This window comes from Setaria italica, chromosome V, assembly GCF_000263155.2.
Source record: "Setaria italica strain Yugu1 chromosome V, Setaria_italica_v2.0, whole genome shotgun sequence".
In the NCBI taxonomy this organism is placed as follows: Eukaryota; Viridiplantae; Streptophyta; class Magnoliopsida; order Poales; family Poaceae; genus Setaria; species Setaria italica.
The window spans coordinates 42048687-42076149 of NC_028454.1; the positions used below are offsets into that span (position 1 = coordinate 42048687).

The 27463-nt window shown below is 51.5% G+C and overlaps 6 protein-coding genes across 7 annotated transcripts; all 6 read left to right on the forward strand.

Annotated features, from left to right (window-relative positions):
* The first annotated feature begins 810 nt into the window (after positions 1–810).
* LOC101773539 (60S ribosomal protein L10a) lies at positions 811–3420 on the forward strand. Its single transcript, XM_004970600.4, has 6 exons — positions 811–898; positions 1000–1035; positions 1840–2059; positions 2343–2508; positions 2860–3065; positions 3170–3420. Exons 2-6 carry the CDS (start codon positions 1031–1033, stop codon positions 3221–3223), a joined length of 651 nt encoding a protein of 216 aa, XP_004970657.1. The 5' UTR covers positions 811–898; positions 1000–1030; the 3' UTR covers positions 3224–3420.
* A 695-nt stretch (positions 3421–4115) lies between these two features.
* Positions 4116–5352, forward strand: LOC101773953 (acidic endochitinase). Its single transcript, XM_004970601.2, has 2 exons — positions 4116–4681; positions 4753–5352. Exons 1-2 carry the CDS (start codon positions 4191–4193, stop codon positions 5159–5161), a joined length of 900 nt encoding a protein of 299 aa, XP_004970658.1. The 5' UTR covers positions 4116–4190; the 3' UTR covers positions 5162–5352.
* Positions 5353–10722: 5370 nt separating this feature from the next.
* Positions 10723–14167, forward strand: LOC101774347 (acidic endochitinase). The gene is made up of 2 exons (XM_004970602.3): positions 10723–11274; positions 11362–14167. The coding sequence occupies exons 1-2, from the start codon at positions 10784–10786 to the stop codon at positions 11765–11767; spliced, it is 897 nt and encodes a 298-aa protein (XP_004970659.1). The 5' UTR covers positions 10723–10783; the 3' UTR covers positions 11768–14167.
* An 848-nt stretch (positions 14168–15015) lies between these two features.
* LOC101774751 (acidic endochitinase) lies at positions 15016–20673 on the forward strand. Of its 2 annotated transcripts, none has more exons than XM_004970603.3 (3): positions 15016–15524; positions 15594–19951; positions 20031–20673. In XM_004970603.3, the coding sequence occupies exons 2-3, from the start codon at positions 19461–19463 to the stop codon at positions 20431–20433; spliced, it is 894 nt and encodes a 297-aa protein (XP_004970660.1). In that variant the 5' UTR covers positions 15016–15524; positions 15594–19460; the 3' UTR covers positions 20434–20673. The 2 variants fall into 2 exon arrangements, with proteins under 2 accessions (XP_004970660.1, XP_022682870.1); XM_022827135.1 differs by having other exon boundaries at positions 15019–15158; positions 15348–19951.
* Positions 20674–23542: 2869 nt separating this feature from the next.
* LOC101775158 (hevamine-A) lies at positions 23543–24907 on the forward strand. The gene has a single exon (XM_004970604.2). It carries the CDS (start codon positions 23788–23790, stop codon positions 24685–24687), a length of 900 nt encoding a protein of 299 aa, XP_004970661.1. The 5' UTR covers positions 23543–23787; the 3' UTR covers positions 24688–24907.
* A 634-nt stretch (positions 24908–25541) lies between these two features.
* On the forward strand, positions 25542–26637 carry LOC101775558 (ferredoxin, root R-B1). Its single transcript, XM_004970605.3, has 2 exons — positions 25542–25756; positions 25890–26637. The coding sequence occupies exon 2, from the start codon at positions 25905–25907 to the stop codon at positions 26340–26342; it is 438 nt and encodes a 145-aa protein (XP_004970662.1). The 5' UTR covers positions 25542–25756; positions 25890–25904; the 3' UTR covers positions 26343–26637.
* The last annotated feature ends 826 nt before the right edge of the window (positions 26638–27463 follow it).

Here is a 27463-nt window from a genome sequence, read left to right on the forward strand (position 1 = left end):
CACCACTAACGCCTCGTTGTCAATGGGCACGTCGCCTACCACTAAAAGAATAGCGCCGATTAAATTCTGAAATAATCCAGAAAAATGCAAGCACCCTTACTGAGTCGAGGACTCGAATCCGGTGGGCATCTTCGATCGCATGGGATCTTTTCAGCTCAATTCGCTATTCACATAAGACCGTTGCACTATGATATAGAAGGGAACATGTAGCTTTGAAGTCATATGCGGCTAGAGACAAGAGATAATGTTGGGAAAAAAAGATTCCCTGAGGTTGGTAGCGTGATCGAAGCAATGTTGTTCAGTTGTTCTCTGTAGTGCTGAGTTGCTATTGAAATCTTAACCGCATGGTGCGACTTATGTTTACAAGTTCATGTCTCATTGCGCGATTTACTATTCCTTCATTAGTAAACAATTTTGGCTGTCTTACTGAATTTGATTTTAGGGTTAAGACATTCCTACACACCTTTCTGCAAGCACAAGTGTTTTTCAATTTACGGGCTAGTTCCATAGTTCGGGGAATTAAGGAGACTTGGTTCAATTTTTTCTACAGGCTGTTGTCACATTTGACCGGTAAAAAAAATATGAATGATACAAATGATTTGGACGCCGCGTGGATGACAAGTATGCTGATCAACCCGGACTAGAGAGATTTGAACCCCGATTGTACCACTTAGCTGGAAGCTGTTCGAAACGGGCCGTAAAGAAATCTGCCATACGGCCCACAAAGCCGACAAAAAGAAGGCCCATATTAAGTACAGGCCCACAGCCCGTCTATTAGTTCCCATCTCACGAGCGTTTTAGGGTTTAGGCGGCCCGACCCAGTATAAAACCACGCTCTTCCTCGCCTCCAACAATTCTAGGGTTTCCACTCTGCCGCGCCGCCTCCCCCTACCTCGAGGTAAGCCGCCGCATCCCTCTCCCTCTCTCTCCTCCCCACGCATCCGCTCCATTGCGGTTGTTCCTTCCATCTCACCCGCCCTCTTATCCGCCTTTTCGCAGGAACGCTGCTCGCACCAGCACCACCGGCGCCATGAGGTACGGCTGCGCTTCTCTTCTGTTTCGGTCGTGGTTGCGTTTTCTTTTCTGTGTGAGAACAGGCAGACATGTCTAGCGTGATGTAGAGTTGGTCGCTATTAGCAATGCAATTTTATTGTCAGTGATGTGGCTCGCATTGTTTAGGAGTTACCCTGTTTTAGATTCGCTATTTGCAAGCCTTTTTTATCGTGTTATTTGCACGATTTATCTGACTGTCTGAACCCCTTCTTAGATGGTACATTTGCAATCCATATTTTTGTTATTAGTTGTTATGTGCGTCCTTGCTGCAAGATTTGAATGGAAGTTTCCCCATTGGCAGCAGCGAAACAGTTGTGGTGTATGTTGATCTGTCGTAGAATTTCGCGTGCCAAATTAGTTGTGCCCGGTGCTTTGTATGTCTCGAGGTGAAGCTCCATGTACTGGTCATGTTACCAAGCTTACTATGATTTGGCAGTCCAACAATAGAAGTGATGGACACACAACACTTTTTCTATAAATCTGTAACTGGGGGCAAATGTCTATCATGTATACCACCTCATTTGATGTGTTCAGGGATTTTGCTTTCTCTGTTTGAGCTCATTGCTGCTTAGGATTAATATGTTTACTTCCTATGCATCATCTTTTTAACTAACTTATCCTGTTATTTTGTTAATCTGCTCCTTGAGTATAGATATTTTGTCTGTTTCAATCATTTGTGTTCCATGGAATTGATGTGTTCAGAAAAGCTATTCCAAGATTTTGTTGTCCCAAGCAAAATACCTAAGAATTGCAGCATGCAATTAACTGTCTCTTGTTTTATTTCAGTAAGTTGCAGAGCGACGCTCTGAGGGAGGCAATTGCCTCAGTTACCAATGACTCCCGTGAAAAGCAGCGCAAGTTTGTCGAAACCATTGAGCTACAGATTGGACTGAAGAACTATGACCCTCAAAAGGACAAGCGTTTCAGTGGTTCTGTTAAGCTGCCTCACATCCCTCGCCCTAAGATGAAGGTTTGCATGCTTGGTGATGCTCAGCACGTTGAGGAGGTATGCTATGTTTGTACCATTGTTTCCATTTTTTGCATTGAATTGCCCGTTCTCAGAATTTAATCCTTTTCACTAGTGGTGAAGTATTATTTCTATCAAAGCATTGACTGGCTGTGGCTGTTATGCTTGATTTAAACTATATCGTGAATCAGTCTATAATTTGTGAGTTTGTGTTATGTCACTTCTGCTATGCCTTGTTCAACACCATTTAGATTTATCATATCTAGATTCTATGCTATTTGCTTATACCTGCTCTAATATCTTTTTACAATGTGCTATTCAGGCAGGGAGAATAGGTCTGGACAGTATGGATGTGGAAGCCCTCAAGAAGATGAACAAAAACAAGAAGCTAGTTAAGAAGCTCGCAAAGAAATACCATGCTTTCCTTGCATCTGAGGCCATCATTAAGCAAATTCCTCGTCTTCTTGGACCTGGTCTTAACAAGGCAGGCAAGGACATCTAACTTCCATCTATTACATTATATAGGCATTTGTTGTGATTTTTAAGTGCAATGAGCTACTTCTCATTAACTGTGAGATAGACTGTATAAACTACGTGTGGACGTTTCTTTGTGTCTGTTATAATATGGCAACTTTGTTTCTTGAATCATAGTTCATATTTTTCTCTTCGTTAGTACAATCAGTGTAATTTTGAACTTTTGTCGCCTTGATTCTGCTATCATTTTGTGATTGCCTGACCCTAACTAGTCTGCAATTAATTATCATGATTTTTACCACTCAATATGTTTGTACATGGTTTGGTTTACTCGAGTTGCTCATCTTACATGAACATCACTGCAGGAAAGTTCCCTACTTTGGTGTCTCATCAGGAATCCCTTGAATCCAAGGTTAATGAGACTAAGGCTACAGTTAAGTTCCAGCTGAAGAAGGTGCTTTGCATGGGTGTTGCTGTTGGCAACTGCGGCATGGATGAGAAGCAAATCTTCCAGAATGTGCAAATGAGCGTCAACTTCCTTGTGTCACTCTTGAAGAAGAATTGGCAGAATGTATGTCTCAACCCTCGATTTCCCTTGCATCTGTGTAAAATTCGTGCTTGTTCCGTTATGATAGATCACTGAGTTTTGCTGACACCTTTTGTTTGTGTTTGCAGGTGAGATGCCTGTACCTGAAGAGCACTATGGGAAAGGTGTACCGGTTGTTCTAAATCTTTCTCTTAGGCTTGTAGAATTTCCAGGAGACTTTACTGGGGGACTTTGCTATTTTCTCTACCACCAATTTTTTGTGCAACTATTGAGGATTAAGGTGTTAAATCCCCATTGTCTTGTGCGAGATGTTTTCGTTCTTGATATCGAACCTATGGTAATATCTTATTTCAACATTTTTGTCGCTGCCTAAGCTCAATTCCTGTGGTCTATTGCCCCTTTTTTTCACCTCGGCTGTATGCCCGTATAGTTCTTCGCTGATGTTTCTAAGTTCCATTGGAATGCTGCATTATATCATTTGGTTTGACCATTGTTGCTAGTCATGTGGTCGGTGCTGACCTTTGTTCCCGATTGGATTGAATGAATCTCGGTGTATCCGTGTAGGGACCTTGGAATATCCCCTTACTGAGGATTGGCTTCATAGTTTGCATAAGCATCAAGCTGTAAATGCAGTGTTTCTACTAAAACTAAAATGAGCGTGCCCATCACTCATCCATCACCTGTCTGGTATCGTATCTTGTTGAGACTCACGGTGGAGCAAACACAAAGGCATTCAGCTTGGAAGATTCAGGAAAGACCCAAATTTTTGTCGCGTGTGCTGTTGCAGTCAGTTGCGTACGTCGGAGTGTCTCCGATTTGATTTAGCATCAACGTTATTTGCTCGCTGATATTGTGTCACGTAAATTATTCGTGGAAGCTTAACGACGCAACCAAACGTTACTCATCTCGGCTTTCCTTAACCGCAACCACTCAGTAAGTGCGGACGACCCACGGCACGGAACCTGAACAAAATTCACCCCCCGGCGTTCATGTTGCATTTGCTACGGCTTGTCAAGAACAGCTATAAAAAGCAGACCAGACCTAGCACACTTCGCCAGTCATCAGTCATCACTACTGAGAAGTGAGAACCAAGACAACACTCCTACTAGTCGTGGGCTATTGGCCAACCTAGCAGGGCACGCTCAAGCCATGGCAGGCCGAGCTCTCGCTCCCTTCCTGCTCGCTGCCACCATCCTGGCGGCGCTCCTCGCCACATGCCACGCCGGTGGCATTGCGGTCTACTGGGGCCAGAACGACGGCGAGGCGTCCCTGTCCGAGACGTGCGCGTCCAGCAACTACAAGTTCGTCATCCTCGCGTTCGTCTACAAGTTCGGCAAGGGCCAGACGCCGCAGCTGGACCTTGCCAGCCACTGCGACCCTTCGTCTGGCGGCTGCAGGGGGTTGAGTAAGGACATCCAGTCGTGCCAGCGCCGCGGCATCAAGGTCCTGCTCTCCATCGGCGGCGGCGACGGTAGCTACGGCCTGACCTCCGAGGGGGACGCGCGGAACGTGGCCGCGTACCTCTGGAACAACTACCTCGGCGGCACGTCGTCGTCCCGGCCCCTCGGCGACGCCGTCCTCGACGGCATCGACTTCGACATCGAGCTCGGCGCCGCCAAATACTGGGACAGACTCGCCAGGTAAAATCACGCACGCGCTGGCGGAGTTCAGCACACGATCCTGAGTCCTGTTATGGCTGCGCGACATGCAGGGACCTGAAGAACATGGGCAAGAAGCAGCAGGGCGGCAATGGGGTGCTCCTGAGCGCGGCGCCGCAGTGCCCGTTCCCGGACGAGTGGGACAGCGGCGCCATCAAAACGGGGCTCTTCGACTTCGTGTGGGTGCAGTTCTACAACAACCCGGAGTGCCAGTTCAGCTCGGGGCGCAGCGCGTTCCTGGCCGCGTGGAAGCAGTGGGAGTCGGTGCCGGCGGGGAAGATCTTCCTGGGACTGCCGGCCTCCAAGGACGCGGCGGGCACCGGGTTCGTGCCCGCCGGCGAGCTCAATTCACGCGTGCTGCCGCTCATCAGGGGCTCGCCCAAGTACGGCGGCGTCATGCTCTGGTCCAAGTACTATGACGACCGCACAGGCTACAGTTCGGCCATCAAGAGCCATGTCTGATATTTACCGTGAACGCTCCATCGGCGTGCAAGAGTTGCGAGAGGTGGTGTTCCGTGCTGCAGTGCTTTTCCTCTGTACAGTGTTGAGTTGTGCTCCAGATTCATTTGTTCGTCACATGTAGAACATATATGATATATCACATAGTTGAATAAGAGGGGTCGAGATTATCTGTTTGTGGCGTAGTTGTGTAGTAAAAAAGAATCCGTATTCATATCTTACGCTCCTCCATATAATTTACTGAGAAAATTTATTTTACAACCTTCAACTATTGACTGCGTCTATTTTTTATTCCACAATTATTTAACTGTTTGAACCCCCAACCATTAAAAGAAACTTGGCTTGAACTTAGACTATCTCCAACAAGGTAGCGTTGAGCTACCAGAAATATTATTCTAAACAGTGAGTAGTGAAAAAATCAGCAAGCATGCGGAGCGCAGTACCAAGGTGACAAGGTCCAAGCGGCAGCGCCCGTCGGCTCTGTCCGACATGACAAGACCCCGCGTTGCAGAGCATGCAGATGGCACAGAGCCACGGAGATCAGAGAGTATCAGAAGAGCCAACGGGAGCGACGGACAGTTAAAAGTGTGGCAGTGCATGTGCGTGCAGAGTAATTAGGGCAAAGGAACTAGCAAAGCATCTCAAGAACATAAATATGAAATTCTGGGAGGTGCAAAATTCTACTTCTACCATGCACTAGCACGAGCAGGAGGAGCAAGTATCAGTATCGAGGATCGGCAAAGAACCAACTGAAAAAAAAAAACACCCAGGCGGACTTGCCATCTAGACGGCGGCCGGAATTGTGCGGTAGCCGGCAAGCGGAGGCCGGCGAGTCCCAGGGGAACGGAGGACGAGTGTGATGCGTGGGTGGAGATGAGAATGACATCGGCAGATCGCCGGGCTCACCGGTCTTGTGATTTGTGGCCGTCTCGGGATTATCAGCCAGGTGCCAGTCAGGAGGACTCAGGTTAGACGGCATCAGTTGGCTGTCCCATGCCGTCCTGAGTCCTGACTGCGCCTGCGCGGTTGGTTAAAGCCAAGTTGTAGGCAACAGCTGCAAGCAAGATACAGTACCAAGGTGACAAGGTCCAAGCGGCAGCGCCCGTCGGCTCTGTCTGACATGACAAGACCCCGCGTTGCGTAGCCGTGTAGGCCTGCTGCCTGCCCGGTGCTGGCTGCGCGGTGCGATTCCGGCCGGTGCTCCGGGTTTGTCTCTACCCACGCCCCGCGATCTGGTGTAACGAGCTGCACCAGCGCGTAACGAAATTCCGGTCTGGGGTCTGTGCTGTTCGGTAGTGGTCTGTGCCGTTCGGGTAGTGACAGCGAGCGGGCAATGTGATCCACTGAGGTGCGTTTGGTTTTGCTGTAGCTTTTGGAAAAGCTGCTGTGAGCTATGGGCTATGGAAAAGTAGCTGTGAGAAAGCAGCTGTGGGAAAAGCAGAAAACCGTTTGGTTAGAGGAGCTGTGAAATTGTAGGCTATGTAAGAAATACCTGTAATACCCCTAAAGGTCTGTGAGTGTGTTTATATGCAAATTGCTCGTAACAAAATAAATTTTATATATTTTCATCCATTAAAGTGATTGGTCCACATAAAATAAAATTATATCCATCAAAAGTTCTATACAGGATGCCATCCTTGAACATGGATGAGCAGGGAGTGGCGGCCGGCAACCGGGGGCGGCGGGGTGCGGCGGCTATCCAGGGGGCGGGGTGTGGCGGGCGGCCGGGGGCGTCGGGAGGCGGGCCAGCGACCGAGGGCGGCGGATAGCGGGCCGGCGGGCCAGCAGCCGGCGACCTGGGGCGACGGGCGTCGGGCGGCGGCCGTCCGGGGGCGGGGGTGTGGCGGGCAGCCGGGGGCATCGGGCCGGCGGCCGTCCGGGGGGCGGGGTGGGACGGGCGGCCAGGGGCGCCGGGAGGCGGGCCAGCTACCGAGGGCGGCGGACGGCGGGCTAGCAGCCGGCGACCCTGGGCGACGGGCGTCGGGTGGCGGCGGTCGGGGTCGTCGGGTGGCGGCCATCCGGGGGCGGGGGTGTGGCGGGCGGCCGGCGGTGCCGGGTCGGCGGGAAGCGGACCGGCGTCCGGGGGCGGCGGATGGCGGGCCGGCGGACAGCGTCCGGCGGCGATGGGCGGCGACGGGCCGATGACGGGAAGGAGCAGACGGACACTTCGGGAGAAATAGATGGGGGCAAAAAATGAATCGTTACCTTCATAATCAGTGGCAGGTGGGTAATTTTTTACCCCAAAAGCACTTGAAAGCAGGAGGAAGGTGCTTTTGATTTTGTACTAGAGCAAAAGTAGCTTTTGGGCAAAAGCACGTAGAGCTTTTAGGCCCTTTGGTTGTCTTTTGACTTTTGCAAAAGCAAAAACATGTTGAAAAGTCCAACCAAAGCCACCCTGAACCCCGCCGCCGGCTTTGGCGCATCTGCTCTCGCTCGAGTCCTTTTCGCTAGCGCTGGCCGTAAACAGGCGGTGGCAGGGCGATAGCGTCTCGAATTATCCGGTCTCCCGTGTTCGGCAAATAAGCAACGGAGGAGGGTGAGGTCGTTGCACCGCGGCTGGACCTGGGGCTGGACCTGTGTGTTGTATGACCGCGACCCTACACCGTAGAGATCACCACTGGCAGGCTCGTCCAAGGATGGACAAGACACAAGACTGGCCGTTGTTGATTTTTCATGACGGGGAGGATTGTGATGGTTTGGACTATACGGTGCGGTCAAGGGCCGACGCTGCGTAAAGTCATAAGCCCTCCAGACAGCAATGGCCGTGCAAAGATGGTGGATCATCACAACGTCACGTTCATAACCTTCCTTCCGGCCTCGTGCTCGCTGGCTGTGTCGCTTGCCTTCCGACCTGGGCCGTTCCGCAGCCGGTGTTGGATATCATTATGGGCCGACGGGTGCAAGCTTCCGGGCCAGGAGTACGCAACGAACGAGCCCGCCTTCTAGACATGGGCCCACGTCACGCACATGGGTTTGTGCGTGGGCCATGCGGCTCCAAGGGCATGGCACGATGAGGGAGGGACCCGAGCTGTTTCTGCTGCTTTCGAGTCCACTCCGCCGACCCACACGCACCACGCACCACCTCTTCTGACGGTCTGCATGGTTCGCCTTCCAGTTCCCGGCGACCGAGTCCAACACGGCCAACATGTCACGCGGCGTGACCGAGTGGTTCCGCTTCCGCCGCTTTTGAATTCCTACCACCCTCCCTCCCTTCCTTTCTCCAATTTGTCCGGTCCAGGCTATAATGATGGCTGGTGCCTGGAGCCTCTACGTATGCGGCGCCTCCTCCCTTCCAAAAAGCGATCCACGAAAACCCCCGTATGCGTGCACCTCGCGCGCGCGCTCTCGCGCCCCTGGAACGCCCCGCCCGCCTACTTCCTTCCACCAACGCGCGCGCCCCCTGAACCTGTGAGCTGTGGCTTCCCGGTGTGTTTGACACGTAGCGCAACGGCTTTGAACGGTTAAAATTGTTCGGCGCCGGCGTGGTCGTGTAACGAACCGGCCGGCATGCATGCGTTCCGGGTGATCGGAATTCGGAACATCGGCGGGGTCCGGTCACGCGGCGTTCCTGCCTTTTTGACGACGTCTTGCCCGTTGATGCCATCATGTTCTATGGAAGTAAGGTAAAGCTGCACTGGGGCTATGTCGGCACCAAGTGTTTTTCAGTGTTTTCTGCTGGTCTTGCCAGTCACGAGGGTGCAAAGATCACTAGATTAGGGGAGCGAATTGGCGAAAGGTGCTCGAGTGAGCTGGATTCTGGTCTTAATCTGGATATTCCTGGGGATTGGAGAGGTCTAGTGGGAAGAGCGACAATGCCGACACTAGTGAACTGAAACTTTCCACGCTAAAATTGCCAGGTATACAAAATGGAAAAAGGACATGTATGCTCTGTTTATCTTGGAGAGAGGGAGAGAGAGCATCCAGTTTGGATCACTACCTAAATGCCCAATGCAAAGATTGGGTAATTAATAAGCTCTTCAGTCTTCACACTGACTATCTGAAAATAGAGCAACTCGCACCATTGTTAGAATGCTCGTAAGAGGCTCTAGTGCACATAAAAACTGAAGGAGGTAGGTCAGGAGGGCCAGAGGGACGTCGGGCCGGCCGATCAGAGGGAGACTAGCTAGCGCACACCAACGTCCAAAATGTCCGTGTGAAGGACGGCCACACGACCAGTGACAACTGACAAAGACAAGAGCGATTAGGAGAAGAAGCGGAGGGAGCTTGACAATGATCTACGATCAGAGGCATCCAAGCTGCAAAGGCGTTTTGAATTGGCCACAAAGCACAAAATACTTTTCTATAGGAAACACAGCAATGCAAACCCTCGCAAATATAAACACGCACCTCTTACGAACGTATACACGCACGCTCCACATCTAGGAGAGACTGGACCGGTAGATCCTGAGATTGATGAAGTTAACATTTCGTTGTTGATGATCACATCACCTAACACCGAAAAAGAACATTGACATTAATGAAACATATGGGGTATTAAACTTGGCGACCTGAGGTCTGACACTAGGTGGGTAGAGGGTACAACTGCCTCCGCAACCATCCAATGAATTTAAGATAGGCTTATATCTAAACTTTAGAAAGTTGTGGAATGCCACATTCCAAGATAAATTAGCCTAATCCATTAAGTAGCTTTCAATTCCTTCAAAATGAAGGGATCCAAACGGGCCTAAACCTTTTTTAAAAAACTCAGTTTTAAAAGAAGTATCTGTAACCTAAATTAATCTTTATAAACGCTACATAGAGGATTGGTAGAATTATGAAAAGATTAAAACTAAACTAAATACTATTAAATATGTAGGTGAAAATAAACTCCACACCAAATTGATTTAGGTTATAAAATCTTCATATATAAATGTATACCACTCTAAAAGATTATCAAATACAACTATTAAAAAAATCATTTTGCTCCAGAAGGACCGGTTAGCTCTAATTTGAAGAGAATTCAACCATGGACCAAGTATAAGGTATTATCATAACTGTAATTAGAAAAATTAAAAACCGTGGTACTTATCCAAGAAATTAGCTGGCTGAGGAACAGAAAAATAGAGGATTGGTAGAATTATGAAAAATGCAGCTCATGTCTTAAGATGTAGGTAGTGTAAATCTCCTGTACGAATCGAGAATGTGTTAGTGTTAATTTTTTTCCTTCATATAATTAGGATAAAACACGCGTACATCAGCAGAAAAAAATTCATCCAATGATTAGGGTGAGACCGAGCCACTACGAATGCAAAACTCTCTATGTTTCATGACAAGTGACATGATGAATTAATAAAAACGAAGGTATGTAAACCACTGAGCTTCGATGGTTATCCTTCATTGATCACCAGGGAAGGTAAACTGCGTAACGGATAACCTGTCACAAACTAATCGAACTTTACTTAACCGCAACTACTCCCGGTAATTTCACACAAGTGCGGACGAACGACGGCACGAAACCTACTCAAAATTCTCTCGACACCGTTCATATTGGAAATCCTAACACTGTGAAACCACTATAAAAGGGAGACACCATTATGCAATTCGCCATCGTCCATCCATCAATCTCTTTACCCAAAACTCGTAGAACTTCCCTAAAGTAAGTAGCCAACTGAACACGCTGAAGGCATGGCGAGCCAAGCTCTCACTTCCTTCCAGCTCATGGCTACCCTCTTGGTGGCGTTCCTTGCCACATGCCACGCCGGCAGCATCGCGGTCTACTGGGGCCAGAACGACGGCGAGGCGTCCCTGTCCGAGACGTGCTCGTCCGGCAACTACCAGTTCGTCATCCTCGCGTTCGTGTACAAGTTCGGCAAGGGCCAGACGCCGCAATTGGACCTTGCCAGCCACTGCGACCCCTCGTCAGGCGGCTGCACTGGGTTGAGCGAGGACATACGTTCGTGTCAGCGCGCCGGCGTCAAGGTCCTGCTCTCCATCGGCGGCGGCGACGGAAGCTACGGCCTGACCTCCCAGGGGGACGCGCGGGACGTGGCCGCGTACCTCTGGAACAACTACCTCGGCGGCACGTCGTCGTCGCGCCCCCTCGGCGACGCCGTCCTCGACGGCATCGATTTCGACATCGAGCTCGGCGGCGCCAAGTACTGGGGCAACCTCGCCAGGTAAAATCACGTAGCCTAGCTGCTCGTCGCCGTTGCAGGCTCGTGTCACACGATTCTGACATGGCTGGCTGGCTGCACGCCGTGCAGGGACCTGAAGAACATGGGCAAGAACCAGGGCGGCAAGGGGGTTCTCCTGAGCGCGGCGCCGCAGTGCCCGTTCCCGGACGAGTGGGACAACGGCGCCATCAGCACGGGGCTCTTCGACTTCGTGTGGGTTCAGTTCTACAACAACCCGCCGTGCCAGGTGAGCGCCGGCCGCGGCGCGTTCCTGGACGCGTGGAAACAGTGGGAATCGGTGCCGGCAGGGAAGATCTTCCTTGGCCTGCCCGCCTCCAAGGACGCGGCCGGCACCGGGTTCGTGCCCGCCGGCGAGCTCAACTCGAACGTGCTCCCGCTCATTAGGGGCTCGCCCAAGTACGGCGGCGTCATGCTCTGGTCCAAGTACTACGACGACCGCACGGGCTACAGCTCGGACATCAAGAACCATGTGTGATACTTGCCTGCTCGTGTTCGTGTCTAGACCTGTAGTAGAGTGATTTACTGTACTCTGTTTGTGTTGGCTCGTGTTCCCTGTACATTCCTTTGTTACTTTGTAGTATCACACGACTGAATAAAATGGAGATACCTTATTACCTTTTCTTTGTCAAAAATCGAATTTGTTGGTGAGGCTGTAAGCCGAAATTGGAGCTCCTTTCCATTTGTTCGCCTGACCCCGCGTCCCTCTCCTGGGTGACTCGGGGGCCACCCGAGCCTCGCCGCCGAGCCCCCTCAAACCCTAGCCGGGGGGCTGCCGCCACCGCCGGCAGCGACGGTGGCGGCGCCGAAGCCGGTGTCCGCGTGCTCCCCACTTTCTTCCCTCTTCTTCTTCCCTCCCTCTCTCACCGTACCCAACCCTGGTCGCTTGGTCGTTTTTGCCGCTGGCGTGCGTCGCTGCCGGGTCCGGCGTCACCGGATCCGCCTGCCACCGGCGCGGATCTGCCCTCCCCGGGTCACCTTGCGCCCGTCGCCGGCCGCCGGCTGTCTTCCACCAGCAGGCTCGGGTGTCGCTGGATCCACCATCCCTGGGCTCAGATCCGCGCAAACCGGGCTAGGAGGGCCTGCTTCTACCGTCGATCATCGTCCTCCTTGGTCACCGGGGCAGCCTTAGGGGCCGCCGCCGCCGGTTGCCGGCACCGGTGAATGGATCCGCCTCCCTGCGACTCGGATTCGTGCCTCCTAGCCTGGGCCCCCGACGCGACGGCTCCCCCTCGCCTGGCGCCACCGCCATGTCGTCCTAGGGGCTTGGGCTGTGGCCTCCTGGCGGGGCGCCATGGCGTCTCGTCTCGGTGCGGGACGGGACAGGGCAGCCTGCGCCTCGCCGAGGGTTCGCTCGTTTGGCTGCCGCCTCCCGCCGCGTGCCACCGAAGTCGGAGGAGCAGCAGAAGACGCCCATGCTGCCAGGGGAGGAGCCCTTCCCCACCTCTCCCCCTTCCCTACTGGCCCCCACCGAGGTAGTTGTCGTGCCCCCACCCGCTGTTGCCGGCCGCCAGATCCTCATGCCACCAGTCGCCAGTCAAGACTCGGGAGTTGTCGCAGCCGCTGCCTTGTTGCGCTGCCAGTGTTGCGCTGCCCGTGTTTGTGGTGGATGCCCTTGAGTCCTCCTTAATGTTTGGTGGCGGCTCTGAAGGGTTGGCGGCGTGCTCGGGGGATAGGGGCAAGGTGAAAGCCTCTGCTTGCAAGCAAGCAGATGACGGCGACGCCCTCAGACGTCGTTTACCTCCTTGGAGGCGTCATTTTTTTTCCTCCCCCCTCTTGCACCTGCGAGCTTCCAGGGGTAAACTCTAACCGTGTAGGTCGAGCGACGGCGGTGATAGTGGCGTCGTATTCCTCCATGGAGGCGTCGTTTTGGAAGTTCACGCCACTTTGCAGTTGTCGTGGTGGTGGTCGTCGTCAACTCTCCACGGGGACATTTTTTCTTTTGTGCCTGCCTTCGTTTTGAATTGTCCATCGTCGCCTTGGTTGCCTGGATTGCTATCTTCTAGCGGATGCCGCCATTGTCGTGCTGTTGGTGGTTCCTCTAGGTGGATGCTGCTCAGGTTGTGGTCGTTGGGTGGATGCTTTGCCACCATTTTTGGTTGAGGTGGATGCTTTGCCACCATGTGCTTGGGTGGATGCTTTGCCACCATTTTTGGTTGAGGTGGATGCTTTGCTACCATGTGCTTGGGTGGATGCTTTGCCACCATGATGCTACATGGGTGGATGCTTCGCCACCACTGGTTGGTCCGGGCGGATGCTTTGCCGCTGTTCAACTACTCTGGCGGATGCTTTGCTGCCATGCTCGTGCTGTTCGGTGGAGGTTTTTGCCAACATTTCGTACTTCAAGCTTGCTCTCCCTAGACATCTATGGTGACGGTGTATCCCTTTTACAGGTTCAGCTCTTCGGGTAGCCTTGTTAGGGTGGCAGGGTTGGGGGTGTCCTCCCCCTTCATGCTTCTTCTGCTATCAGTTTGTTGTGGTTGCTGCTTCAGCCGCTTGCCGGCTGTGAGTTTGGTTGTCTTTTCTTCAATGTTTCTTTATTTTTAATCCTTTGTGCTCTTGTGTTGGTCAAGTCTTGTTTAGCTGCATCTGTAATATGCTTTGTTCTTAATGAAATACGTGCTAAGGTACGGTTACAAAAAAAAACCTTTTCTTTGCAATTTTTTCCCTATGCATCTGATCATGGACCATACAGCTTTTTTATAGATGCTCTACGCTTGATATAATATGGCATACAATTACACAAAACTTCTGAGCAGAAACATTAGCGAATTGGCACCTGCTCTTCTGAAAACTTCAGTAGCGACACAAGCTAATGCATGTTCTTTGCTCCCGACTCCAAAGCACTTGTGCTGTCCGACCTCTCTTGTTTGCGCCACTTGAATTCCCGTATCCATGTCATAATCTCAGAGTGGCCACTTGAATTCCTGTAAGGCCCCGTTTGGGTCCAAGGAATTGGAATCTATTTAATGGAGTAGGCTAATTTATGTTGGAATGTGGCATTCCACAACTTTCCAAAGTTTAGATATAAGCCTATCTTAAATTCATGGGGTGGGAGATGGAAATTGATTCTATAGATTATGGTTATTAGATGGAATTCAATTCTTATAGCACGCTCTTAGACTCGCTTCTCTATAGTAGAAGTGCAGCATACAAGTATCTCTCCCATATCACCAACTATAATATACAACTATATTCCACATACAATTATATTAGCTTAATTAACTTGTGTCTAAATTATGATTATTAGGATGGAATTCAATTCCAATGATCCAAACGGGGCCTAACTGTAATTGATTCAGAAAAATGAGATCATGAAAGTGCCTCTGAAATCGTGCTGTGCTTTCTGCTAGAAATTGTAACCACGAACTTGCGCATATGTGCAGCTTATATAATCTCCAAAACTATTGCTCAGTGTAACGCCCCATGAGGAAGGCGTCACTACAAGGAGGGAGGCGGGTTTCCCAGAAGATGTCATCGGAGAGCAATCTGTTGTAGCGTGGCGTGAGTTAGCGTGCGTGGGCCCGTGTGGTCAGTGACGGAGTCTGTGTGTGCGCCGGGTATAAGGCGTAGCTCTGTAACCCGTGAACTTTAAGCATTATCAACTAATAGAATAGTAAACGTGAAGGGGAAGTTTTCCTCTCGCGGCTCCCCATCTCTCTCTGAATTCGATCTCATCTCTCACGTCGCCAGCGATCGCCGACGGCAACGGGCACAACAAGTGGTATCAGAGAACTTACCTTCCTCAGCGTGGGTGTTTGGAGCAGTTCTTGGCGGCGTTCTAAAGCTGGAGGCATGTGGCGGCGGTGACTCTCGGCTTCGATTGGCGGCGCACGGTGACGGGCTCCATCATCCTCGATTGGATTCAGGTGCGGGGCGTTCTGGTTGTGCGTTTGTGTGCTGAATCGCGCTATTCTGTCGATATGATCTCGGAAACAGGGTGGGTCTGGTGAGATCTCGTCATTTGCCGTGCAACACCGGCGACGACAATTGATTTCCTATAATTCCTATGCTAACCCGAGTTGATTTGCGGGCGGTTCACCACGGCGCCACCAAAGCCTTCCGTCCAGTCCCAATTCATCCTGGAAGCCATGGGGAGAGGGCCACCAAGGAGGATGCGCATTGGGAAGCTATAGAGGAGATGGTCGCCAAGGACGATGTGCGTTGGGACAGCATGCTAGAGAGCCTTGATTGTCCTGGTCGACGGCATGGATTGGGTGCAACAACGGATGCAGGTGAACCATGATCTCGCAACCAAGGCACTGGAGCATGTCCTCATCGATCAATCTACGCTCTCACGACAGATTCAAGCCACCGGGCAGGCAGTGGCCAAGCTGACAATGGAGAGGATGCAAGACGATTATTCGGATGCGGGCTCGTTGTTTCGACATCTCATCGTGATGCTACACATCGTCCTCCACTCCGACCACATCCACATCGCTCTGGTGAGATTCCTCCACACTGCTCCCGGAGGGGGGGGGGGGGGGGTGTATTAGGCAAAATTATGAAGAAGGAACTCTAGCTGGGGGTAAACAAGACATCAAACACCTTCCAGCTCCTTCGCAGTTCAATAAAGAAAGGCAGAAGAGGGATTATTGCAAAGCAAACAATCTATGCTACTATTGTATGGAATCTTATGCTACTCATTCATCCAAATGTTCCAAGCATCCCAGAGCTCAGGTGAATGCACTGGTGGTGAGTGATCTGGATGTTGCTCTTACAGATGAAGTGTTAGAGCAGTTGGCAATTGAGGTTTCTTTGGCTGCTGAGTTCTGCTCACTATCCATTAATGCAATCTCTGGTACCGATGAAGGAGATGCACTGAAGCTCAAGGCAATGGTGAAAAACAAGATTATGCTGTTGTTGGTGGATAGTGGAAGCTCCCATAGCTTTGCCAGTTCAGCTTTTCTCCAGAAATATGGCATTACACCTACAACCATGAAGTCGAAACTGGTGAAAGTAGCTAATGGAGACACACTGATTACTGACAAAGAAGTCTTGCAGATGGAGTGGTGGATTCAGGGCTATACCTTCAGGACTGATATGAAAGTAAATGGGCACCGATGTTAGGATCGATCTCACAAGTGTGAGTCTACCTACTTTTACAAGAAGCTTGCTTTTCCAAGCCAGGAACTTGGCTGCAATTTTGTCAATAAGTGGCTGCACTTCAATTCTAGTCCATCGTCTTGTGCTTAGTAGAAGCTCCAAATATTTGCATGGAAAACTTTTCAATTGACATGGCATGCTTTGCAAGACATCCTCAAAATCTATCCCTTCACAACGAATTGGATATGCAACACTCTTAGCAAGGTTTATATTGAGTCCTGACACTCTTCCAAAGATATCAAATATCTCCCTACTTGTACCTCTTCTTTCACCGGATTGATAAACACTGCCGCATCATCGGCATACAAACTGATTCGAATTTTGGCTGTTCTGTTGTTGATTGGAGATAAGGCTTGATCTTCCTCGGCCATGGCTAAGAGTCTTTGCAGCAGTTCAAGTGTCAAAATGAACAGCATGAGTGACAAAGGGTCACCTTGTCGAAGCCCTGTCCTATGTCTGAACTTTGTCGTCTGCGATCCATTTACCAAAACCGACGATGATGCAAAGGACAGAAGTATAGCAATCCATTCTCTCCATCTTACCCTAAACCCCATTTGCTCTAGAACTTCCATCAGATAGTTGCATCTAACCTTGTCGAAAGCATGTGCAATATCTATCTTTAGGAAAAGAGCCGGCCTCTTTGCTCGGTATAAATCTCTGATCAAGTTTTGGGTATAACGGAAATAGTCATGTATACTCGTTTTGTTTTTTTACGAAGGCGCTCTGGTTTCTCGATATCAACATGTTCAGATTATTTGACAACCGGTTGGCCAGTAATTTTGAGATTATCTTCGCAATGATAATTAGTGAACCTTTTTGCTTCAGGTGTTCTAGGTATAAGCACAATATGGGCTGAGTTGAGAATATTGAAATGTTGTCCATGCATGTTATAGAAGTATGCACTGCCGCGTTAGATCTTCCTTAATAATTTCCAGCATGATTTAAAGAATTTTCCTATGTACCCATCTGTCCCTGGTGCTTCCTCTGGCTTAAGCTCCATTACCACCTCTTTTATCTCATCTTCAGTGAAGTCTTCTTCTAAGATCAAATCTTGGCAGGTTGATTGCTTCCCAATTCAGTGTTTGACTCCTTAATGTTGTTGTTCCCAGTATAGAATGAAAATTATCAAGGATTGCTGCTTCTTTTTCCTCCTGCAGATGCACTATCCTCTTAGTGTTTCCAGGCTCTGGATAAAATTCTTCCTCCTCCTGTTGGCACTAAGGAAAAAAATATTTAGAGTTTGCATCTCCTGCCTTCAGGTATGTTTTTCTGCAAACAACAACAAATACAACCAACTTGATCATAATTCATAGGTCATACAGTCCTGAACTATCCTCGTCCTGCAAGGATAGAAACTGATGGAACGGACGCCAGCCTGAACTAGAAGTTGATGGTCTACGCTTCCAATAAAGTTTTGAGCAGAAAAAACTAACGAATTTGCACCGGCTCTTCAGAAAACTTCAGTAGTAACCCAAACTATGCATGTTCTTTGCTGGCATCTCCAAAGCATTTGCTATCCCATTTCTCTTGTTTGCGCCCATATCCATGTCCTAATACCAAAGTGGCCACCTGAATTCTTGTATTCGATTCATAAAAAAAAAAAGAAATCATGACGGTGCCTCTGAAGTCTGAAATCGTGTTCTGCGTTATGCTGGAAATTGTAACCACGTACTTGCACAGCCTATGTAATCTCCAAAACTATTGATCAGGTCATCAGTTACACGAATCGACTGTTCCCATTTCATATCGTCATGGTTGGTGCGCCAGACAGCAATGGGAAATTGGAAACGCATGAATAATTGCCAATTTCTTCATTTCACTGAAGAACAAGAGGAGAATCAAAACGGGAACCTCACTGGGCTGCGCGTGGGGGTCCTCACGATCTCCCTTCACCGGATCCCATCCAAATGGCCTCCCGCGACATCATGTACGAGCGGGCTCCCTTGCCGCTGCTCCTTGCTGACCACAACCGCCGCCTTCGTCGCCGATCTCACTGGCGGCGGGAAGAGAAGATTGATGACGATTTTGTTGGTGCCGTCTGCCGAGGGAATGGAGTAGAGGACCTCGCCCATGTCGTGTCTGGTGGAGTAGGATACCGCTGCCGCCACCGACGTAGCCTCCCCGCGACCGGAATCAGCGCTCACGGATTGAGCTGCCGTGGCGAAGCCGAGGAAGTATTACACAGTTTACAAAATGCCCCCTCCGTGGTTAATAATCGTGATCCAAATATTCACACAGCCCCTAAAATGGATCGCGACTATTGATCGCGATCCTATTATTTACAAATCGACCCTTACGATATACATAAACACCCCTAAATTGGATCGCGATCCACCTTTATGCAGAAAACACCCCATCAATCCTCCGGTAACTCTGTCCGTCCCGTCCGGCGCCGGCGCCGGCGAGCGGCTGCAGCCTTGCCGCGGAGAACGGATTACTGCTCCTTCCCCTCCAATCCTCCGCTGTCCGCTCCCCATTCCTCTCCGGATTCCCCCTGCCGCCACCGCGTTCGTGCTGCGCCTCCCATGTGCCATCGCCGCCGCTTCTCGCCTTCCACCCAGCTCTCCCCTCTTCTCGTGTCGAAGGCGGCGCGCCGCGCGGTCGGAGGCGGCGCCGCGTCAGCCTGAACTCCCAGGCATTGGACTAATCGCTCGCTCGCTCGCGTTCGACTGTTCGAGTATCCGCGACGCGAGGCGCAGAACGGCAGAAGAGCCCGCCTGAAGAGGCGCAGAACGGCAGGATGTTGCATTGCTGCACCTGACATCAACGGAATTATGGAAATGTATTTTTCATCGAGTTGAAACGATTGGTAGAAATGAAACGAGCCAAGGAGCAAGCCTAGTTCGATCGGCCGGCTGTCCATTCTTCCGTCCGGGAGCACCACAACACGATGGACCGGTTACTATCTGTAGGCCCATCTCATGAGTCCATGATGCTCACATTGCTACTGCTAACACTGTCAAACCGCTATAAAAAGGGGACCCAGCTAATCACACTTCATCAACCATAGCTACTCAAAGCAACCACATCCTTACTCTAGCTAACCAGGCACGCTCCAACTAACCATGGCAGGCCGAGCTCTCGCTCCCTTCCAGCTCACTGCCACCCTCTTGTTGGCGCTCCTCGCCACAAGCCACGCCGGTGGCATCGCCATATACTGGGGCCAGAACCAGGGAGAGGCGACCCTGTCGGCGACGTGCGCGTCCCGCAGGTACCAGTTCGTCATCCTCGCCTTCGTCTTCCAGTTCGGCCAGGACCGGGCGCCACGGCTGGACCTGGCCGACCACTGCGACGCCTCGTCGGGCGGCTGCGCCGTCCTGAGCAGCGACATCCGCTCCTGCCAGCGTCGTGGCGTGAAGGTCCTGCTCTCGATCGGCGGCGGCGTCGGCAGCTACGGCCTGTCCTCGCCCGCGGACGCGCGCATCGTGGCCGCGTACCTCTGGAACAGCTACCTCGGCGGCACGTCGTCGTCGCGCCCCCTCGGCGACGCCGTCCTCGACGGCATCGACTTCGACATCGAGCTCGGCAGCGCCAAGTTCTGGGACAACTTGGCCAAGTAAACTCTCGCCACAGCCTACTAGCTCGTCGTTCATGCTCTTTTGATGTGCACACACATGCTCATGCTCTGGTTGCAGGGACCTCAAGGGCATGGGCAAGAACACCGGAACGTCGGTGCTTCTGAGCGCCGCGCCGCAGTGCCCGTTCCCGGACGAGTGGGACGGCGGCGCGATCAGCACGGGGCTATTTGACTTCGTGTGGGTGCAGTTCTACAACAACCCGGAGTGCCAGTTCAGCTCGGGGCGCAGCGCGTTCCTGGACGCGTGGAAGCAATGGGAGTCGGTGCCAGCGGGGAAGATCTTCCTGGGCCTGCCGGCCTCCAAGGACGCGGCGGGCACCGGGTTCGTGCCCGCGGGCCAGCTCACGTCGCAGGTGCTGCCTCTCATCAGAGGCTCCTCCAAATACGGCGGCGTCATGCTCTGGTCCAAGTTCTACGACGATCGCACGGGCTACAGCTCTGCCATTAGGAGCCACGTCTGATAGACTGAGACTGGACGTGCTCTAGGAAATCGGCAAGCGTGCGTGTGTTGCATGCGTCTATTTGTACGTGCGTGTGCACGGTGCTAGTTGTGGTAGATCATTTTATCTTTCGAGTATGTTCGTGTTCGATCCTGTCTCTACGTGACCGTAGTTCGGAGACTGTGTTCTGCTTTGCTAGCTATTTTTTCAGTTATCGCCATCTAGGGCCTTCAAATAAAGTAGAGGACCCTTTGTCATAAATTTTTGTGCGCTCTGTAGATTGTGTATTTTGAAAACAGTCCTCTTCTCCAACTAACTACTTGGCAGGGCTCCGGGAGCGGCTCCTCGAGCGGCTTCTCCCGAAGCCCTGCCAAAGGGCGCGCCTCGGGCGAAAGGGCTCCGGCTTCGACTCCGGAGCCCCAGAAATCCCACTGAGAGGAGCTGTTTTCGGGGAGACGGAGCCAAAAAAGTCGTCTCCCGCGGCTCCTCCTCAGCTGTTTCCCACAGTGCCCTCGAGGGAGGGCCCGCAGGCAGCGGAGGCGGCAGCAGGTAGGCCGGGAGGCGGCGACCAGCGGGACACTACCGGCAGCGAGGAGGTGGGGGCGGGCGGAGACGACGATGGGTGGGAGGCGGCCGGCGGCGGGGAGGTGGGGGCGGGCGGAGACGGCGTCGACGACGGTCGGGAGGTGGAGGCGGAGGTGGCCGACGGCAACGGCAGGAGGTGGGGGTCGACTGCGGGCGGCGGGGGCGGGCCGGCGGCGGGATATGGGAGCCGGGCGACGGGGCTGGGAGCGGATAGGGAGCTGACGGTGGGAGGTGAAAGAAATAGGAAGGGAAAAGAGAAAAATAAATAGAAAAAAAAAAGAAAAGGAAAAGGTATTATGGGTATTTCATCTTATCTAACTATTTTAAACTACATGAAAGAGCCGTTTTGCCAAATGGTTTTCCAAAAGGAGAAACCAGAGCCGGAGAAGTCACTCCACCGGTGGAGCCAAAGCCGGAACCATTTTCACAGGAGTTGGAGCCCTACCAAACTGGCTCTTAGATTCCTCGACTTGTTTTATTTAGGGATGATCGTACAAAATTACAAATCCTATCGCTCGACGAAGCTGTAAACGCAAGCACCATGCTGAATTTTAGAGACTTGAATACGGGTAATAAGTGAATCCCATTTCTACCATTTCTATTTCTTCTTCATACAAATATGCATGGCTCTCGTACGTACTTCAAAAAAAAAGTTCTACTTTCTACTATGAAAAAAGTAACTAATTGAGTCACGTTTAGTTCGTATTCATTTCTTATTTGTGAGCTGACGATAATTGATGAAAGCATGAGGTTGCTAGGAAAATTCTTGACATCCATGAATGAGATTTTTTTGGGTTACTTTTCTACGTTTTTGGAATGTCACTCTAAGATGCTTGGGCAAGCATATCCATGACATCTTGTAGACGCTCTATTGCATCGATACATAATATTGTTAAGATGATTATAAGAACAATGGACTATATTTTTAATCGTATCATAGCTATTCCACAATCACATATTTTGTGCATAAACAAGCGAGCATTGCATATTACATAGTCAGGACAACTCCAACTGTGACAATGAAATAGTTGCTTTAATGATACAATGATCTCTTTTATCTCACCGCATTGTCTCTACCCCACACCATCAAAAAAATGGCATTTCATAACTCATAAGACAACCTATATAATCCCTTGGATACGGAGTCAATCAACTTAAGATCATTTATGAAAATAACACCAACTCATGTAGACATGTACCGCATCAATGCAAGACGAACCCCTGACACGTAGGGTCCAGTTCCACATACTAGACTTCTAGAGTATTGCGTGACAAATCCTGAATTGGCACTCGAATTATTTTGCCAATTACTTCCCCAAACACTTAATCCCCTTGCCCTTTTTTAGTCTATAATCATCATTCTGACATTGTGAGTTGAGCTGTCTACGCCTGTGGGATATGAGGACTTTTGTAAAGGAGGAATCATTTGAGCATTTTATCCACCCAAGAATTCAGAACACCTAATTTAACACTGTTCTTATGCTGCACTGGAGCACTTAGCATTCCATACCCCCTAATGTCGTCTGCAAGCTCTTCGCGCACCTGCTTGTTCACTTCACATCAGTGAGTGAGTTATAGGCATAGCAAATGCCTTCTAATATTAAATTTGCGCATGCTGAGAATTTAAAAATGCAGTGGAGCCTCTTCTGTCGCAATCTTCTTTCTACTGAAAATGATAACCACGAACTTTCAGACTCAGGCCATCAGCACGTGAATCGCCGTTTCCCATTTTTATTTCGCTGCTGTGGCTGCACCTGACATCAATCGTACCGTATTTTTTCATCAAGTTGAAACTTCAGAGTACAGCTAAAACTGAAAGGACGGGAGCCACAGGGGCCCCAGTTGGTTCGGCCGGCTGTCCGTTCCTCCGTCCAGGAGCACTACAACCTTGAACCAATCTCGTTACGTACGCGCTGGCCTAAAGTTCGTTAATCCTTGGATTAGCGACAGGTTTGGGGGGTTTCCTGGCCTTACCCGCCGAGTAGTACGAAGATGCGTGACTGTCATGACGTCATTCAGTTCATCAACACAGTTCCGATGAGGTCCCCTTCGCTGTCTGTATCGAGCGCAGGACGGCAGGAGGATGATATTTTTGGGCTCGCTATCTATCCAAACAGTCGAGTCACCGGCAGAATCGCATTGGACCTCCGTCTCGTGCCCGGAAAGTTGCAGACCTTGTGGGCATGGCTGCCTTTGGAAAGGGACATCGAACTGCCGGCTTGGTTTCGATTAGCACTAGCAGGGCGTAGCGCAACCGCATATGAGTCATGACTGCGTCGTCGGAAACGCAGCGTCTACTCTCTACTGCCTCGCTCCCGCGCACTGAGCGTTTTGAACTCGAAGCAGCGGCGAGCGTGGAGATTGGGTGGATAGAAATGGTCGTCGCAGTTGGCCGCGCGATCAGTGGAAGCCGCCGTCCTCAACCCGACGACCCGCGGGCTTAGGTCAGCGGTCAACCACTGCCGGCGCACTACCGTCGCCGCGCGCTAGACGCACTAGTGACGAGTATAATATTGACACCGCCCTGCTCGCGATGATAAGATCCAAATCCAACCACAAATTGCGCTATCCCAAATTCTCAATCGTGCCCGGTCAACTTGCGACGGCTAGCTAGCACACCTAACGGATGATGAAGGGATCGTTAGAACACGACTGCGCCGCTGCTAGTTGCGCACCAAATAATCAACGGATTCATCAGCTATAAAGAGACCACGAACCTCCGAGCAAGATCCAAGCTTCAGAGCAGTGCCACTAGCCCACTACATACCAAGAACTCGATCGAGGAACAAGATGGCGAGATCTCTTCCGGCAATGGTGTTGGTCGCGGCGCTCGCGCTGGCCGGGCTAGCCGCCGGAGCACGGGCCGGCGACATCGCCATCTACTGGGGCCAGAACGGCAACGAGGGCACGCTGGCTCAGACGTGCGCCACCGGCAACTACAAGTTCGTCAACGTGGCCTTCCTCCCCACGTTCGGCAAGGGCCAGACGCCGGTCCTCAACCTGGCCGGCCACTGCAACCCGGCCACCAACGGCTGCACGGGCGTGGGCGCGGACATCAAGTCGTGCCAGAGCAGGGGCATCAAGGTCTTCCTCTCCATCGGCGGCGGCGTCGGCAGCTACGGCCTGTCGTCCCCGGCCGACGCGAGGAAGGTCGCCAAGTACCTCTGGGACAACTACCTCGGTGGGAACTCCAAGTCCAGGCCCCTCGGCGACGCGGTCCTCGACGGCATCGACTTCGACATCGAGAGCGGCGGGAGCCTGTACTGGGACGACCTGGCTAGGGAACTCAAGTCGTACTCCCGGTGGGGCCGGAAGCCGGTGTACCTCGCCGCGGCGCCGCAGTGCCCGTTCCCGGACGCGTCGCTGGGCGCCGCGCTCGCCACGGGGCGGTTCGACTACGTGTGGGTGCAGTTCTACAACAATCCGCCGTGCCAGTACAGCGCGAGCGCCGGCGTCGGCGGTCTGGCGAGCGCGTGGGCGCGGTGGACGTCGATCAGGGCGGGGCGGGTGTTCCTCGGGCTCCCGGCCGCGCCGCAGGCCGCCGGCAGCGGGTTCGTGCCGACGAGCGACCTGGTGGCGCAGGTGCTGCCGGTGGTGAAGAACGCGACCAAGTACGGGGGCATCATGCTGTGGTCCAGGTTCTACGACGGGCTCACCGGGTACAGCGATGCTGTCAAGTCCCAAGTTTGAGATAGACTCTTGTCATGTCGGGGGCGTGAGTGATGGACATGCGTCCGTCCATGTGCGTGGGTCGCGTAAGATCGAGTGTTCTGCGGAGAAACGTAGAGACACAGCGTGATGAGTGCGAACGAGCATGTGTCCAGACTCTGGAGATCTCTCTGATGGGCTTCGGCATGTACTACCTCCAATGATTCAGTGAGCTGCGAACAACATTGTTATGGCGAGAACATATTGCGTGCTGCTGGTTCGGAACTTTACCGCAACGTTTCCGCATTCACAGACGTTTACTGAACATGGAATAGCCGAAGTTCACCGAGTACTTTGGCTTGGCGTTCAGGGATAGCCGGCTGCTGCTTGCCTACAGGATACCCTGAACTGTTCAGGCTAATCAGGTAGGAGTAAGAACTAAGAACAAAAAAAAATTGAAAATATGGCAGGTCAATTGTTGATGTGTCTAAAAAGTAAAAACATCCACGAGCACCTGAAAAACTTCAAAAACTGAACGAATCGAAAGACTAGTACTTCGTACTACCTCACGCACGAATGCAGAGTTCATGCTCTGTATCATCCGCTCTATAGTTCGTTAGAGCGCCGGCAACGGCAACGGCAACGTGTCGCGTATGCCTCGACCAGCTAGTTCCTCGGTGCCGTCTGCGCACAGGTGCAACCCGGCTTCTGTCCCCTGGCCGCTCGAGGGGACGCGCGGCAGTGAACTAGCCGATCGAGCCGAGTACGCACCCAGGGTCCAGGGAAGCTAATGCCTCCAAAGTCTGCACTGCACCGGCGAACCTGCGCGAAGTGCGCGACACCTGTAGAACATATTCTGATGCGGGTGTTCTACCTTCATCTAGCACCTTCGCCGCATCACCAATGGCCGTTTCCCAAGGGTGTGGATCGGCCAAGCGTAAGACAGGTTGCTTCTGGTTCAGGCACGCCGCTCAACTCCGAGCTAGCACACGGCCTTTATAAGTTTTCAATACCGTGCCGAGTAGAGCTCGTGACACTGCTCCTCTGCTTGCGCTGGAAACTCTCGGTGCGGCCGCTCATCAGCCCATCGTCCTAGAGGAGGCAAAAACAGGTATGCCTCGCACTGCTGGTCGATCCAAACCTATCCGTCTTCGATCCCTTCTTGGTTCCGATCGTGTTCAAATCGATTTCGTCATGGTTTTGATCTTGTTTGTTGGCATCACTGCACTCTCTGAACTCTGAAGGATCTGAAATTCCGAATGATGGCGCTGGCAACTACTCCAACAATGTACTCCGTTCCCGCACCGGGCGCCATGCGGGGCCAGACCTTATCCCCGCGCGTCGCTTCCCCGGCGCGACCGCGCGCGCGGGCCGTCTCGGGCCGGTTCAGGGCGTCCGCCGCGGCCGTGCACAAGGTGAAGCTGGTGGGGCCGGACGGGTCGGAGAGCGAGGTGGAGGTGGCCGAGGACACGTACATCCTGGACGCCGCCGAGGGAGCTGGGCTGGAGCTGCCCTTCTCGTGCCGCGCCGGGTCGTGCTCGACGTGCGCGGGCAAGCTGGCGTCCGGGGAGGTGGACCAGTCGGAGGGCTCGTTCCTGGACGACGCGCAGATGGCCGAGGGCTACGTGCTCACCTGCGTCGCCTACCCCAAGGCCGACTGCGTCATCTACACACACAAGGAGGAGGAAGTGCACTAGACTGTTGAAGATTGGTGGTGGTGTTTCGAGTCCTGTGGTAGTGCGTACGTGTGCGTCCTACCAAGTGGTTGGGTGTTCCAGCAACGCACGTTCGCATGGATTATGAGGTTCCTCAGTTGTGTCTATGATCAATGTGTTTCTTGAACGATCTGGTTTTATTCCCTCTCTAGTCTGTACGCTATCTGTCACTCATACGTGATCATTGCAAGATGGATGCAGCAAAAGAAAAATTGAATTGCTTGTGTGTGTTGTTTTACTCGTAATAAAGTCGTAATGAAAGGTTTGCTTCCCCAAATTCTTTGACTGACTGGGCTGTCTGGGCCTGGGAGGAGCGCAGATTAGACCCGGCCCAACAAGGCTTGTGTCAGTGTCTCCGACGAAAACAGAGAGAAAAAGGATAGAGAAGTGAAAGCAAGACGTGTGTGACGTTCCCTCAAAAAATAAAAAACATGGAGTTGCTAGCACCCGCATGTCCGATCCGGATCCTATGTTGCATGCAACAACAAAAAATAAAAAATAGAAGTTATGTACAAAACTTCGAACAAACATAATAACCCCACGTGCATGAATGTTTCATGCAACATTTTAGCTTTTAAAAATACTTCACTGTTTAATAATGTTGTGGTGACAAGTGAAACATCAAGAGACAATTACTGCAACGTCTGAAAACAAATCATGCAACATAATAAACTGAAGCGATTAAACACCTCGAATAAGCAATACAACATCAAACACCTCGAATAAGCAATACAACATCAAAGATTACGTATTGCAACATCTTAGATCACCTATTACAACATGAAAAAACTCATAAGTGCACCACAGAAAATCAAAGCAATGAAACATCTCGAAATAAGCTTTGTAGCATCAAATATCATCTATTATAACATCTTGAGTAAACTACTACAACAGAAAAAAGCCCCTGCGCGCAACTAGAAACAATCAAGCAATGAAACATCTCAAATAAGCCATGTAATACCAAAGATCATTTATTGCAACATCATAGATGAGCTACTGAGACATGAAAAAAAATCCCCATGCGTAGATCTGATTGACCTCGCGTGCAATACTCCATAGCCATCATAGAGAACCTAGGAGTCACTGTCGAGAGGCCTCCATCA

Bases quoted from the DNA above. Each gene is read 5' to 3' on its own strand.
- LOC101774347 (XM_004970602.3), top strand. From the start codon at position 10,784: ATGGCGAGCCAAGCTCTCACTTCCTTCCAGCTCATGGCTACCCTCTTG. The intron at 11,275-11,361 runs GTAAAATCACGT...CACGCCGTGCAG, and splicing joins TACTGGGGCAACCTCGCCAG to GGACCTGAAGAACATGGGCA.
- LOC101773539 (XM_004970600.4), top strand. The intron at 2,509-2,859 runs GCAAGGACATCT...ACATCACTGCAG, and splicing joins ACCTGGTCTTAACAAGGCAG to GAAAGTTCCCTACTTTGGTG. The intron at 3,066-3,169 runs GTATGTCTCAAC...TTGTGTTTGCAG, and splicing joins TGAAGAAGAATTGGCAGAAT to GTGAGATGCCTGTACCTGAA.
- LOC101774751 (XM_004970603.3), top strand. From the start codon at position 19,461: ATGGCAGGCCGAGCTCTCGCTCCCTTCCAGCTCACTGCCACCCTCTTG. The intron at 19,952-20,030 runs GTAAACTCTCGC...CTCTGGTTGCAG, and splicing joins TTCTGGGACAACTTGGCCAA to GGACCTCAAGGGCATGGGCA.
- LOC101775158 (XM_004970604.2), top strand. From the start codon at position 23,788: ATGGCGAGATCTCTTCCGGCAATGGTGTTGGTCGCGGCGCTCGCGCTG.
- LOC101773953 (XM_004970601.2), top strand. From the start codon at position 4,191: ATGGCAGGCCGAGCTCTCGCTCCCTTCCTGCTCGCTGCCACCATCCTG. The intron at 4,682-4,752 runs GTAAAATCACGC...CGCGACATGCAG, and splicing joins TACTGGGACAGACTCGCCAG to GGACCTGAAGAACATGGGCA.
- LOC101775558 (XM_004970605.3), top strand. From the start codon at position 25,905: ATGATGGCGCTGGCAACTACTCCAACAATGTACTCCGTTCCCGCACCG.